This window comes from Excalfactoria chinensis, chromosome 7 (assembly GCF_039878825.1).
Source record: "Excalfactoria chinensis isolate bCotChi1 chromosome 7, bCotChi1.hap2, whole genome shotgun sequence".
Classification (NCBI taxonomy): domain Eukaryota; kingdom Metazoa; phylum Chordata; class Aves; order Galliformes; family Phasianidae; genus Excalfactoria; species Excalfactoria chinensis.
The window spans coordinates 18489098-18503432 of NC_092831.1; the positions used below are offsets into that span (position 1 = coordinate 18489098).

Consider the following 14335-nt stretch of genomic DNA (forward strand, 5'->3'; position numbering starts at 1 on the left):
CTGCCTGGAGCATGGCTTTCAGTGTTTTTTAGGCATTTTAAAACAAATGTTGAATTTGCCGTTTATTAGGATATATGATGACTTTCCACCCATTGCAGAGATCAGCCCTGACCTTTACATGCCTAAAAAAGAGGAGAGAATTTTTCTTGAAATCTGAAGCATAATAATTGTGAGGGACGTTTGTTCTGACCACCACACTGAGCAGCTCACTCAGCATGGTTTAAGTGGGATAAATGCCCTTGCCCCAGGCGGCTGATTTTTGCAGTGGAATTAAGCATGGTGGTAGAGTTTGCAGTGGTTTGCTACTTATTCACACTCTGCGTCTTTTCACTGGACTTCTGTGAGCATTACTCTCTGATAGAGATTTCTTAATAAAATAGAGCTCATACAAAATTTAGGATATCTAAATTCTCTCGTTTAATTAAGTAGGATCTTTGGGTATGTACTTCCTCACATTAAAAGGCTGATCTCCTTTAGTTTGATAGTGGAGAAGAGCTCAATTACTCTGTATAATAGAACAGGGGAAAAAAGCACTTTATTTTTTACCAAGCAGAAATGACAGCTACCATTGTGCTAGATCCTTTATTTTCTTTTTGTAAATATCAGAAGGAACAGACTTTCTGCAGTATGTTTATGGAAAAAAATATTGTGAGTTTAAGCCCAAGTGTTTGGCTTTGCCAAGTGTCCCTAGCTATCTTAAGAGCTCTCTTCAGGGTCTTTCTCATTAGGAGCTTGCTCTCTTTTTTAGGAGCAAAACCAGAACACTGTGATGGACTGCTTTCACAGTGCGAATGGGAAGTAACCGAAGTAACTGTTTGCTAAATAGCTTCCATACAAATGAAGCATCTGATAACAAATGAAATTTTTTTTCTTTGGTGATCTTATGAGCAGCACAACCCAACAGAGACTGTATCTAAACTCCTTAGAATACAGCTTTTGCTTGCTGTCTTTCTTGTTTCTCTCACCTTTGCTTGTGTGGTGAAAAGCAGAAAAAAAATGTAAACAAAATCATTTAATTAACTATTCCTAATTTGAGAAGCTGGTAACCTTTTAGAGGGCTGGATCTTATGCTTTATGTTCTTGCTTGTATGTACATGCTCTTATCTTGTCCTAGAGAAACTGGAAGGTTAGCAGCAAAAATACTGAAATATTGAGTCTCTGTATGATGAACACAAGTTCAAGTAAAATTTATGGCCATGTTATAAAACATGGTAAATGTAAAGAACATGTTATACCTGTACTAGGCAAATGGGCTTCTCCAGACTACTTGTGTTGTATTGCTAATGATCGTCCCATTATCTTTACTTAATATAGTTACTTTATAGATAATATATTTCCTGATGTTCAGGTGGAAAAAATGGCATGTATTTTTAGAATTTTATCATAACATGGCATTCCTACTCTTTTTAAAATTTTGTTTTTCTTCATTTGGAAGTATTGTGGTTATTCTGAAGTGTATAAACATTATCAGTTGTTCTTAAAGCTCTGAAAGGCTTTGCATTTGGTAATTAAATGAACTGCTTGAGTTAGTATTGTACTTTTCATCCTTTCACATTTAATTAACATTCAAGTGGGAATTATGAACAATTTATATCTGTCGAGAAAAGACAAGACCTAACAAATTGTCTCCGTGCAGATGTGAAATTGAGGCAACCTTAGAGAGACTAAAGAAACTGGAGCGTGATCTGAGCTTTAAAGAGCAGGAGCTAAAGGAACGGGAGCGACGTCTGAAGATGTGGGAGCAGAAGTTAACTGAACAGTCCAATACTCCTGTAAGTAGACAATAATTCATCCTTTCATTTTACTTCAGAAGGCATTTGGAGTTTTGCCTATGTAAATCTAGGGATACACCAAGGGACTAGTGCTCCAGTTTTTTTGTCTTGTGTTGGGCCTATTTGTAATGTCACTGCAAATAACTATATTATTTTTTTAAAAATCATACATTGGATATCAGATACTGCCCACAGTTCATTTTGTGCCATGGGCTCTTGAGTAGTTTCCCATTGATTTAATTACAGTTCTCAGCTTTAAAATTTGATTGCGTTCAGTAAAGTCGTTTTCAACTAGAAAGTTGTTGACTTTAAATGGACACAGCATTTGGTCTTAAAAGTAAGATTTGTTTATTCAAAAGAAAGCTTGAGAAAACTATGTATTTTTTATTCTTTTACTATGAGAAGAAACAAATTTCCGTAACATGAAAGAAGGTCAAAATTACAGCTGCTAATTTGGGCCTTTGTACATAGTTAGAGTTAACACGCTCGGTCTGGCTGGTTGTTAGCTGTTGGGACCTCCACGTTTGTATTAATAAATTGAACAAAAAAAAATCCCTTGTATCATCTTGAATTTTTTAATGAAACATGGTATCCTCAGTGACTGATTGGCAGAAAAAAGACTCCAGGGTTAGTGCCTTAATAAAGGCATATTATGATGGAATTGTTAAGAAAAATACTGCTATCAACCCACTTATCTTTAAAGTGCTAGCCATAACGAATATGGAATTGAGTTTGCAATAGCACCTTATATACTTAAACTCAATTTTATCTTGCATATATCATTGATTCTGATCAGAGCCATTTACAAACAACTTGTATTCAAGGCAGAGCTTATTCCTGTTGTTTGAATGAAGTTACATTCATGTTCCAGCTGTGACCATGTAAAGAAACAATGAAGAATGAATGTTTTCATATGTGCAGATACTATGTGTTCTTAGTAGAAATCCCTGTGTCTGCTTCAACGCTTGCGAACTTCTAGTAACTGAGCTGTGGACTGTCGTCTGTCTTGCTCACAGCATGAGACACAGCTTTAATGAGCAAATCTTTTTGCAAGCAAGGCCCTAGGGTTTTTTGTGGTGTACCTGCTTATGACTACTACTTTTCACTTGTAGCTGGCATTGCTGAAAGAATAAAGCATTGTGCTATGGCCTGTTGTGCTGAGCATGAACTATCTTTTCTGCATAATATTAACCCAACTCTCCTATTGCATTTAAGTGCAATTTCTTCTGACAGAAAAACAGATATTTTTTCCCATAGGTCTCTAATGAACTGTTGCATGGAACAGCTTTAAAAAAAGAAAAAGGAAAAAAAATAATTACATATTGGCAAAAATTGACTTGTTTTAGCAGGATCGGTTTCTTCATAGAAAATGTATTTGTAACCAGTGCCTTGTAGAATTTCAACTCTCTCTTAAATTCATAGCTATATATCATTTGGAAAACATCCCTGGGCATTCTCTCTGCAAGTTGTAATCCTTGGAGTCAGGTGTCTCCCTCCATCTCTCAGTTCAGGGTATGTCTGCTTAGCCATGCCAAACCATATGATTGCAGCAGAGAGATGCGCTGTTTGATTTAAGCTACCTTGGCTGTAAGAACAGTTGTGAAGATATGCAACCTGAAGCTAATAACACGGCTTAGAGTGCCCACTAGGCTTATGCTTTGTTTTTAGCCGGCCCTAGTCCCTGATGTGTCTCAGATGGTACTGTTGTCCCTGCTGTGCACTCTGCAGTCACTTCTCATTTTGCTCTGCAGTAAAGACTGGAGGCCAGCAGACACTTTTAAAGTGGTGTGCGGGAGGAGAAACTCAAACCAAGTTAAAGGGAAACGGGGAAGCTGACTCTGCCACAGAGTTGGTAGAAGCTTCATCCTGGAATCCCACGTGGTAGGTAGCTCTGACTAGCAGGAGGCTGCACCTATTCTAAAGAATAAAACGTGTCTTTGTGCACAACAGCATGAGAGAAAGATGAGGCCAAGCCTTACAAACACTTCTGTGAAGGTAGTGTTTCTCCCTGGACTCATTTTGACTGTTTCTGCTGTGACTTACATAGCAGACATCTCCAAGTCTTATCCCAGCAAATTTCCTATGTGCAGAATGTCTTGCACAAGGGAATATAGAGCCTTTGGCAGGAATAGAATGTGTCCACAGCTGTAGTGAAATGGGAGACTTCTTGTGAAACATGATGACCTGGCTCAACAAGGGAGGTGCATGTAGCTAAGCTGAATCTCAGTCAGAGGAGGACAGCAAGCAAGACATGAAGTCTAAAGATTCACCTGTGGTGCCATGCACCTGCAGGTCATCATTTAAGAACAGTGATTTGTATAGAGATGGAGGATCCCAGCAATCTATAAAAGGCCTGGATGATGGTCACGACATGTAATGTGACAATGAAAAACAGGTCTTGTCACAAAGAACACCTAAGCTCTCAAAATGGGGGGTTGGACTCGATGATCTCTGGAGGTCCCTTCCAACCCTTGTGATTCTGTGAAAATAACAAGAGGTGGTAAAATGTGGAGGAAGTTAGGTTTTTATAACCCACAAAATGTACCACAGCTGTGGACTACTAGCAGCTTAGCTATTGCGGAACATTGCAGTGACACAGAAGTATGTTTTAGAGGAAAGCTCTGTAGCAGCTTTGTTGATTTTCGTAGAGTTCCTCCCATGCTTCAGGGGATGCATTTCTGTGGTTCTTAAGTGATTAAAACTCTGATAGCTGATTAAAGAACTATCTGACACTAAATCAGTGTGCTGAGCATCTTGTTGCTGTGGCTATTTCTTGTTTTTTCTCTATATTAGTAGGAGCTAATTGTTTTCTCATTCTCTAGGAGCTATTGGTGTTCTTGATTTAAAAAGCATTCTGATGATCATCTTTTCCTGTACAACCAGGTGTATGTAGGCTTATCTGGGGATCATGTAGACAACCATAGGACACAAGAGGAGTGTTAAGAGCTCCCCATCTCTCCAACTTGTTAATTTCACTTTCATTTCTTAAACAACGACCACTGACTTTTGTCACCAAAATGTAAATGGAAAGCCTATGTAAGCAGGAAAAATCTGAGAGAAACAAAAGGCAGATATTCTCCTTTTTAATCATAGACAGTTAGTTAATGAAAGTGGTTTTGAAAAGATGGGTGCTCTTTGAGCAGCCTGACCATAAAACCTCCTGTGCGGCAGGCCATGGCACCACTACAATCCTCTCATAACCTGTTGTGATCGACTGTTGTCAGTTTTCTGATTCAGTCAGTTTTCTGATTAAGTTAAGGAAGATGTAGAAAAACATGGCTTCCTGGCAGGTTGTTTTTGGGACAGCTTTGAAAAGAAAGACCATTTCAGTTGTTCACATGTAGCTCCTTTGCTCCTGCCTTAGTTGGTAGCTGAGTTTAGGTCCATACACCTGAGGTTTTGCTCCTTGTGAAGAGTAGGCAGGTGTGTCACTGAAGTTACTTGCTGCAGCACTCTAGGGAGGTATTGTTATTTAGCTGGAAATGGTTTCAATTTGTAAAACACTGTAATTGCAGACTGACACAGGAAAACACAATTTTCTGTAGATAAAGATTGAATCAGTAGAGATTTAATATCACATGCAACCAAATGGGAGATATCTAGAATTTTATACCATAGGAAAGATACAAGGGGGGGGAAAAAAAAAAAAAAAAAGCCAACCAACCTGAAGAATCTGGCCAAGCAGCTCCCTTTTCCCATTCCTGCTTTTTCCCAGAACAGCTTCCAGAAGCAGTGTGCTGGCACAGGCTCAGGGTGGTTCCTGTCTCCTTTGAATTAGTGAGAGGCTTGTTTCTGACTGTGGCTATAGCAGCGTGACCCTTTCTTCTGTTGAGTATATGCTCAAAAAGAGTCTTTGCACAAATAATACTGCTGCTGTTATTTCTAATATTTAGAGGGCTGCTTCTTCTGCACCAAACTTCAGTAGTTTGTTTGGATTCTGTAATCTAATGTGATTCATTCTTCAATCCTGAAAGGTTCAGTTAAGCAACTCACTCAGACTTATGTTGTGACCCAGGAGCCAGTCAACCTGGCTAGAAAGCATTATAATCTGTTTTATGCTGTACAAAACGAAGGATTGAAGAGTCTGAACCTCCTTTTATCATGAAAGCTCTGCTACCTGTGGTTCTTGCCATGTGATTCCTTGATTACGCACTTCCTTTTGAGAACAATGAGCACAGAATTAAGCTGTTGTAATGAATTCTTGATCTCCATGTTTAGATTCACTAATCATCATGCTTTCTGTTTATTGCCAACTAATCTGGTGGTGTCTTTTTCCTTGATTTTTAAATTGGTTCTAACTTTCACTTTTGCTCTGTCCTTTCCTCCTTCAAATAGTTTCTCTTACCTCTTGCTGCAAGAATGTCTGAGGAGTCTTACTTTGAATCTAAAACAGAGGAGTCAAAGAGTGCAGAGATGTCATGTCAGATCACAGCAACAAGTAACGGGGAGGTAGCTGGCATGAACCAAAGTCTGAAGGCCTTGATGATGACGGGCTTTGGGGATATCTTCTCTCTGAACCAAGCAGGATCTGTCCTGCGTTCTGGAATGCAGATAAACATGCAAGCCAAAAAGAATTCTTCTAAAACCACCTCTATGAGAAAAGGAAAGAAAATCAACATGGCTTTGGGTTTCAGTGAATTCGACTGGTCAGATGACGATGATGATGATGATGATTTTGATGACACAGATGATAGCAGCGAATGAAATCAGTTACAGAATTAAATCTGAAATCGATTTTAGCAAAGCAAAACAATAAAGTTTAAGAGCAAGAATCCTGTCAGTTTGGTCTGTTCAAATCCTGTAAAAGAAAAAAAAGTGAGACACTTTCCAGGCTGAGCATGTTTGTGTGTAGAAAGACATTGTTCTTGTTTAGATTGCATTGACTTATTTCTGTTTTGATGAAATTTGGTACTAAACTTCCAAAGTAATTGAGATTACTATTAAGAACTATGATTATGTCTGTAATTCTTTATGCCTGATTATAGAAACTATAGCGTGATAAACTTAAGAACTGAAAACATTGGGGGAAACTTCAATGTCTTTAATGCAATTAATGTACTGCAATTTTTTCTGTGGATTTTATTTTATTTTTTTTTTTGTCACTATCTTTACCCCTTTAATTGTCAATCATGAATATACTTGTGCTTTCAGATTTGCTGTTCTCTGCAATCCGATTTTTCTTACTGTTGCAGTGAAGGGGTTTGCTGTGTTTCTAATTTAAAGCTTTTTCAAGGTGAGGTTATGGGAAGTCACGTTTCTAGGAAAAGAGAAGCTTAGCTGAGAGAAATAAAAGGGTAAGCTAAATATACAGTTTAAAAACTGAATAGCAGCAGAATCCAGATAATCCCTATTAGTAGATGATTTGTATAAATGCTTTTCCCCTTGCGTGTGTGTGCATGTGTATATAATTCACTCAAGCAAAGCGAATTGCAATCAGACTTCTGCATCTATTATCAGATATTGTGATCTAGAAGCTAATTTTCAGTTATGTTGATGTAAATCCAGGAAGCTTCATTAACTTTGATGGACTTACTCTGGTACCTGAGAGTAAAAATGGGTGTTAGCAAATTTTGATTCTGTTGCATCTCTTAAGGCACATGTACTGTCCTTACAAAAGGACAAGGAGAAGTCACGGTGACATTTCAGCTTGGACCCTACTTCTGTGGCTCATGTGAAATTCTCAGTGGTGGCAGTAATATGAGGAATATTTACAAGTCCCCGAGTATCTTTTTTTTTGTTTTGTTTTGTTTTGTTTTGTTTTGTTTTTGCAGCTAAATCACTTCTAAAGCATTGCCGCTACAGTTACAACTTACCATAAAACTCAGCATGTAACAATCTGCTGCAATAATTGCCTTCTAGGCACTTGTGTTGAAAGCAGTGAGTATGTTTCTCCTGATGACCCCTTTAGCAGTAATGCAGGAGGAGGGAGGGAAACTGGTGCAAACACAAATGCAGGTTAGAAAGGAAGCTGATGTAAAATATTTGCCCAAGGAAGAAGGACAGCATTTCAAAAGAGAAATGTTACTGTTTAGTTCAGCTACAGTGGGAATAAGTTGTCAAAATTCCATTCTCTGTTACTGGAGGGGTTTCTTTTATGAAAACTTATGTTTTTGAGTGGCTTCTTTAATTATTGGCTTGTCTGTTGCACAGCTCTAACCTATGTATTATGGTGAGTATTTTTGTAGATAGCTTAGAGAAAAATGGATACATTAGATAACAGCAGGCCTGAAATCCAGACAACAAAAGAGAAAGTTCTTTGAAGGAGTTTTCCTACAGTGATGAGTGGGCACCTCTTTGCGATGTGAGACAGAATTGTTTTATTCTGAAACAGCATAACTGGTCTGGTAGCCTGCGAGGCAGCGAGTGCTTCGACCAGAGCTAGTGTGCTCCACTCAGTGTTCACCGGGATAGGCCCTCCAAAATGCTTCCTTTCAAGTAGGATATCATTCCTCATTCCCCTTCTTCCTAACAGTTGTGGGTCCCTTGGCTTGAAGTTGACCCTCGTGCGTCAGGAGGCTTTTTCATGTCAGAACTGTAATATAAATGATGTGATAAGCTTACTCTACATCCTGGGAGCAACGTGCTCCTTAGTCACAGGTAGGGATGGCATTTTAGGTCCATCTGACTTTAGAGAGAAGAGATACCGAAAGCCAAAGAATAAACTGGAAATAAGAACAAACAGGCTATTTCCAGGGCAGATTTGCACTCTTTCTATAAGTTTATGTCTGCTAACACCCATTGCAGTTATATTATTTTTTTAACTTCCACATTGCACACAGGAAAATTTGATCTGATATGTGCACTTAAGATGTGTGTCGCTGTGCATAGACTAGTGTACCACATATGCAGTGTAGTGTTGTACAGCTTTAACTGAAAACAAAATTTGCTTCAGTATGATTAGCATTCAAAAAATAACTACTTGTCCCTAGCACTGATGTTTTGCACTTTCTTTAGGATCTAACACTCTCAGAGCACTTTATGCATATTTATATTTGTGTAAGTTTTAATTGAATTTTTATGTTCACTCCTTAGCGTTTACAGAATTAAAAGTAGTCCTTGAGCAGTACACTGCAGGAATTCTTAGTTACAAAATCCCCAAATTTGGGTCTCTTTCCAAATTTTTACACTTACTACCCATGTGCATCTCCTATTTCAGCAGAATGTTATCAGAATTTGGTAATATGCTCGTAGGAGTTTCAGCTATTTATTTAGTTCCAGTTCTTTTATGGAGGGGGGGGGAGGGGGAAGGTTTTATTCTTCACTTTCTCCACACTTCGCTTCTCAAACCAAGTTAAGCTGTATTAAGGATAAAATTATACTCTCTTAAAACAACTTGTTTTGTGCTTAAAGTAGCAAAGATCTCTGAATTCCTAAGAAAGTTAAGATATGACAGATAACATATGATAGGCTCTGTTGGTGCAGTCCTATCATCGCAGTGTTATACTTAGGATATTGGCTGTGCTTATAAGAAAAAAATTATATTGATTGAATTTTTGCTTTCTGTGATGGCTTTCATAACAGATGTCTGCAGTTTACAAGCCAAAAATTGTATGTGAGAATCAGCTGTGTTGTTTCTGCCTCTGACAAACTTCTAGCTAGATAAAGGTTTTGGAATCATCTCTGCTGGGCAGGTGTGTTGTTCGGAGGAGATCATAGTATTTTCATCTTTCAGACCTGATTTTGCTCTGCTGTGCAATCTGGCCTGTTTTCTACCCATGTTAGTACCACAGCCACTTGCTGTGCCAGCTTAGGAATGCATTAACCAACCCACAGAGGTGTTTCTCTGTCTACTCTGGGCTGTGAGCAAAACTACTGAAAACCTTCCCATGCTTTATACACCTCTAAGCATACTCATTTCTGTTGGGCCTTTTGAGGTCACAGATTTCTCTGCCTTCCCTAAAGTTCTGCAGGTATCTGTAGCAGAATAGTGTTGCTGTACTTGACAGAGGGGAAATGCAAGAACTGGGTCTCAGCTTCTCATTTTCACAAGGCTGTTCTGCCAACATTTACTATGGTAGCTCAAGAGAAGAATGGTGAGGATCGTCTTTTGGCTCACTTAAATATTCAGAGTGAGCTGGGACCAAGACAGGATGTCCTAACTCCCAACTCTGTTTCTTTTCCTTCAGAGTTGGGGGAAAGAACAGGGGAGGAATTAATGGCATAAAACTCTTGATCTGGTCATTTCTGCGACTTAATCTGACCAGTTTTGTGACTCCGCCAATTCCATGGAGGTACGGGGTGTAGGTGTGGTGCATCCCCAGCTGGCTGGAGGCCTGGCCTGGAGTTTGTCCCCTCTAGCTGTGAAGGGCTTTGTGGAGGTGAGGTCTGGAGTAGCTCCTTGTCTCACAGTTGTGTTTGACTTGTCATTTCTTTATTGTTTGAGCAGTTCTGTTAGATGTTGATTCCTTTTAGATGTTAAACAGCTATTAAGAATTGAATATTTGTTGCAATAACGAGTCATTTTGCTCTCAGCATTAGTAGTACATCTGTAGTGTGCATATAGCTATTCAGTATCCAGCAGAGTCACTGTGTCTTTAGTACTGTAGTTTCTTTTTCTGTAATCAGGCAGCTTTTACAGGTTTTTAATAGGACCTCTAACTTGACAGAGGTTATGACTACAGTCCTACGTAGAATGTTCAGGTAAAAAGATAAGTTCGTTTAGTAATTTTCACAGCCCTTAAAATGCACTGGTAGGAATCTGGAGGAGAATCGTTTCCCCTTTTCCCCAGACTTCGGCTTGGTGTACACTGTAAAACCTGCACAGAGGTTTCTGATGTGTGAAGATTTAATTTTGAAAATGTAGAACCAACAACCTTTAAACATTTTGTATCGTGTGCCAAATATCCATACACCTTTGAAAGTCAGATATAGTCCACTGCATTTCTTGCTTTTGCACTACTGAAAAAGTTTTGTACTGAATTATAGAAATCGATGCCACTTACACTCCAGGTGTGAACAGATGAAATTCGAATAGAAAATATTTTCATTGTTTAAAAAAAACAATAATTTTCCCTTCTGAGAATACGGTGAGCACTGCAGTGTCTGTGCCGAAACTCTTGTGTTGTAAACTGAATATATAATTTGTGTGGAACATGCAATGTTACACTTCTATGTGGTAAAACCTTGCAGCGTCAGTTACTCTCTTTATTGCACTTGACATATGATGTCTTGTTTTATTCACACTGTGGATTTGATTTTCCAGTGTAAAGACATAGCAAACAACCAAAAAGAAACCATGCAATGTATTCAATTTCCTCAATTGGTGTCATAAACTTTCTTTTGATGTGAACTTTTTTCCTTTGCTTCTCTTTGTTCCGAACTCTATTTTGCAATAAACATTTTGACAGTAAATTTTCTGCATCTGTGTCCCTGTGTAAAATGCTGATGTTTGAAAAGGTTCCTTATTGTCTGGTGGTTCAAGTCATTTTTATGTTACTCACTGTGTAACATTTCTACTTTACTTTGCCCATCTTTTCTTTCCATTTTTTATAATTTTGAAAGAATATGGAATATATTCTGTCTCTGGTTATATTTAAATGTGAGAAAGCCTGAAAACATCTATTGTACAATCAAAAATGCAAGACTGGACTTCTTCAGTGAGCAGTTGAATCATACCAATTATTCTACAGGCTCCTCACGCAGCACCAGCCCTTCTGACAATAAGTACCTACAAAAGGCACGAACTGCTGCCTTCACAAGGGTCTTTGTGGTGGACACTTGTCCTTCCTTGAGCTCAGTTGTTGCCTCAGCACTATTACCCGGGCAGCAGGTAACTTAGCACAAGATAAGACTGACTAGCAGTAGGTATATTTAGAAGATTGTCTTTACAACACCATGTTTTCAGTCAAGAAGTCGGGTCTTTATTTAGCAAGTGCATTTTGCCATATGACACTTCACTATGATGCCTTTGGCTCTGTCCATTTTGGGGTTGCAGTGGGCAAGAGGCCCACCAGGTTCTTCTCACAGAGGTGCTTTCAGGTGTCACAGATGTTTTGTGCCCAGCAGGCACAGAAGGCATTGAGCCTTCAGGAGATTCTGACTATCCAAATGTGTACATACAAATTAATATAAACTCTTTTTCTGGATGGGAATGCAAATAAGATGAAGCCTGCGTAGCATATGCTTGTGTGACTAAAACAGCAGTCAGCTTTTTGAAATCATCCCAGAATTTCACATCTATCCTTCATGGTTTCAAGAGCTACGACAAAGCATGCCACACATGGGCTGCAACGCCAGAGGGGGTGGGAAGCGCTGTGCTCATGGAGCCTCAGGCAAACAGTTATGGAGCGTTGGCAGAAACCAGAGGAGAATTGTCCCAACAGGAAGACTGACCACAGAAGTCAGACTCCAAATCCTGTCTTTGCTGATGTCTAGAGGCAGTTTTACTTCCTTCTGCAGAAAATGCTCATCATTTTGGAGGGTGTCATAATCACAGCATTGTTTTTCCTGCAGAAGTCAGGTGGTATCAAATCCATAACAAAAGCAGAAGCCTTTTCGTACTGTCAAACAAGAAGTGCGATAGCTGGCGTAAGCTATCAATGGGTGGGAATCCAAAGGGTTGTTCTGTTGGTCTGGGAAGTACTCTCTGGTGCCCCATATGGGAGTTGCAGGTTAAAGTTCTCCCCTTCACTGGAGGAAAAGAACCAAATAAAAGTGGCCACCAGAGTGAGTTTTGGGTGGAGGAGGGAACAACAGTCAGATGGTTTCCTTTTCAATTCGTATCTCTCACACAGTTGCTGCCCTCCTTTGATATTTGTGCATGGACTGAAGAAGACGTGGTGAGTATCTTGTGTTAACATGGCCAGCGTTGTGCTGCTGGAGCTTTCTGCAAATTGTGGTGGGTATGAAGGGAGTATGAGCTGGATCAGAACACTTCGGTGAGATTTTACTACTATTTGCTTGGTGGAACTTGTGTCCCAGAAAGGCTTTTAAAGTGACCGTATGTAAATTAAGAATTTATGTGACCCTGATAAAACAGACATGCTCTTCAATACCCAGGAAATAATTTCTGCTGTGTATTTTCAGCAGCCAGGACTGCATTCCTCAGCAATTGTTGAGGAAATGTGAAAGTTGTACAAGAAGACCTGTCTAAGCAAGGCTTTTCCTGAAGAGTTTAAAATGGGTTTAAAGGTTTTACCTTGCTGTATGCTACTGGAATGGAAGTTAACTGGCAGTTTATTAAGGGGTGTGGGCTATCTCATATTAAAAAAAAAAAAAAAAAAAAAAAAGGTATTGAGCCTTCTTCTTGTGCTCCTATTCAACTAAAATGCTAAGCCAGTAATACCAATTATTTATCTTTAGTATGTCACTGTGTCGCAGTGATTTTCATGTCCCATTTAGCGCACTCCTTGTGTATGGTGCAGCATGGGATTGTTTAGCTAAGGCTTATTGAAGGACTCCCTGTAAAGACAGTGCAAAAGCCAGGATAGCTCTGGCTGCTTCTGAGGGCTTACCTAAAGCCCTTTTATCATGTGGCAGGTTGCTATACTGTTTGCCTCAGTCGTTTTGATTGTTCTTCATAATGATAAGCTAAGGAATGGACCTGCAAAGTAGAAGGCAGTTTAAAAAAGATAACTAAAAGTAATCACTGACACTGGAGAATCTCGAGTCCTTTAATGGAAACTTATAAATAATTTTAAAATTAATTTTCTAATTATTATATTTTCTAATTATTACATTTTATATTATTATTATATTTGTGAGCTCCAAGTAAGTGCAATATAAAATTTTGCTAGCACAAACTTCCAAGATTGATTCCTTTTTTTCTTTCTTCTTTCTTTTTTGCAGTTTTTCTGGATGCAACAACTTACTAGAAAAGGTAAAAGCTGCTCATGTATACCTTCATGTTCATATTAATGAATACAAATACATTTGTCTGTCTTTTTCTTCCCTCATCATAAAGCCTTATGGATTTCTGAATAACCTCTCTTACCTTAAGGCGATGCTTCTGGTGAAATGAGTGCATATGCTAGCCTGTTTAAAGAACATCATATCACTGGAAAGCGATTGCTTCTTCTAGAAGAAGAAGATTTAAAGGACATGGGAATCGTTTCCAGAGGACACATCATCCACTTAAAGGTATCTAGTAGTATATGTTGAACATCGGAGTAGATTATAGTGTAGGTATTGAAAGAGATTTTACAGTTTTATAATAGTATTAAGGAATTTTTTTTTTAAGTTGTAAAGCTAAATAGAAAACTTGTTTGGTACAAAAAGAATCAGTTACAGGTTCATATGGCTCTGAAACCCAAAGAACCCTGAGCATTCTGTGAGGTGTGAAATGTGCCACAAATTTCATTCTCCTCCTTATTTATTAGTTTTATTGGGGGCAGGCCCAACAATACTGCAAGAGATTTGCCTAACAGGGCAGAGCCATTTACCTAGCAGAAAGTCTTGGTTATCTTCAGAGTGCTGTCCTATAAGGTTTCTCTTAAGCTAAGAGAGGATTGGGTATGGAGGAAGTTACTTGGAACCTCCCAGCTTAGACTACTGTTAAGCTGATTGATGGCCAGGTTGCTTTGCTTGTAATGCTTTGTTTCACGGGCTTTTGAATATATAATATT

The 14335-nt window shown here is 38.8% G+C and overlaps 1 protein-coding gene across 3 annotated transcripts in view; it reads left to right on the forward strand.

Moving 5' to 3' along the window:
• MAP3K20 (mitogen-activated protein kinase kinase kinase 20) overlaps positions 1-14335 on the forward strand; it is an 85223-nt gene that overhangs the window by 52906 nt on the left and 17982 nt on the right. For 2 of the 3 annotated variants that reach the window (XM_072341605.1, XM_072341606.1), the window contains exons 11-12: positions 1637-1772; positions 6108-11123. In XM_072341605.1, the coding sequence (XP_072197706.1) occupies positions 1637-1772; positions 6108-6476 (505 nt within the window). In that variant the 3' untranslated portion in view covers positions 6477-11123. Of the gene's footprint in view, positions 1-1636; positions 1773-6107; positions 11124-12505; positions 12551-13559; positions 13591-13710; positions 13851-14335 lie in introns of those variants that run through there. The other variant, XM_072341607.1, reaches the window with a different exon arrangement.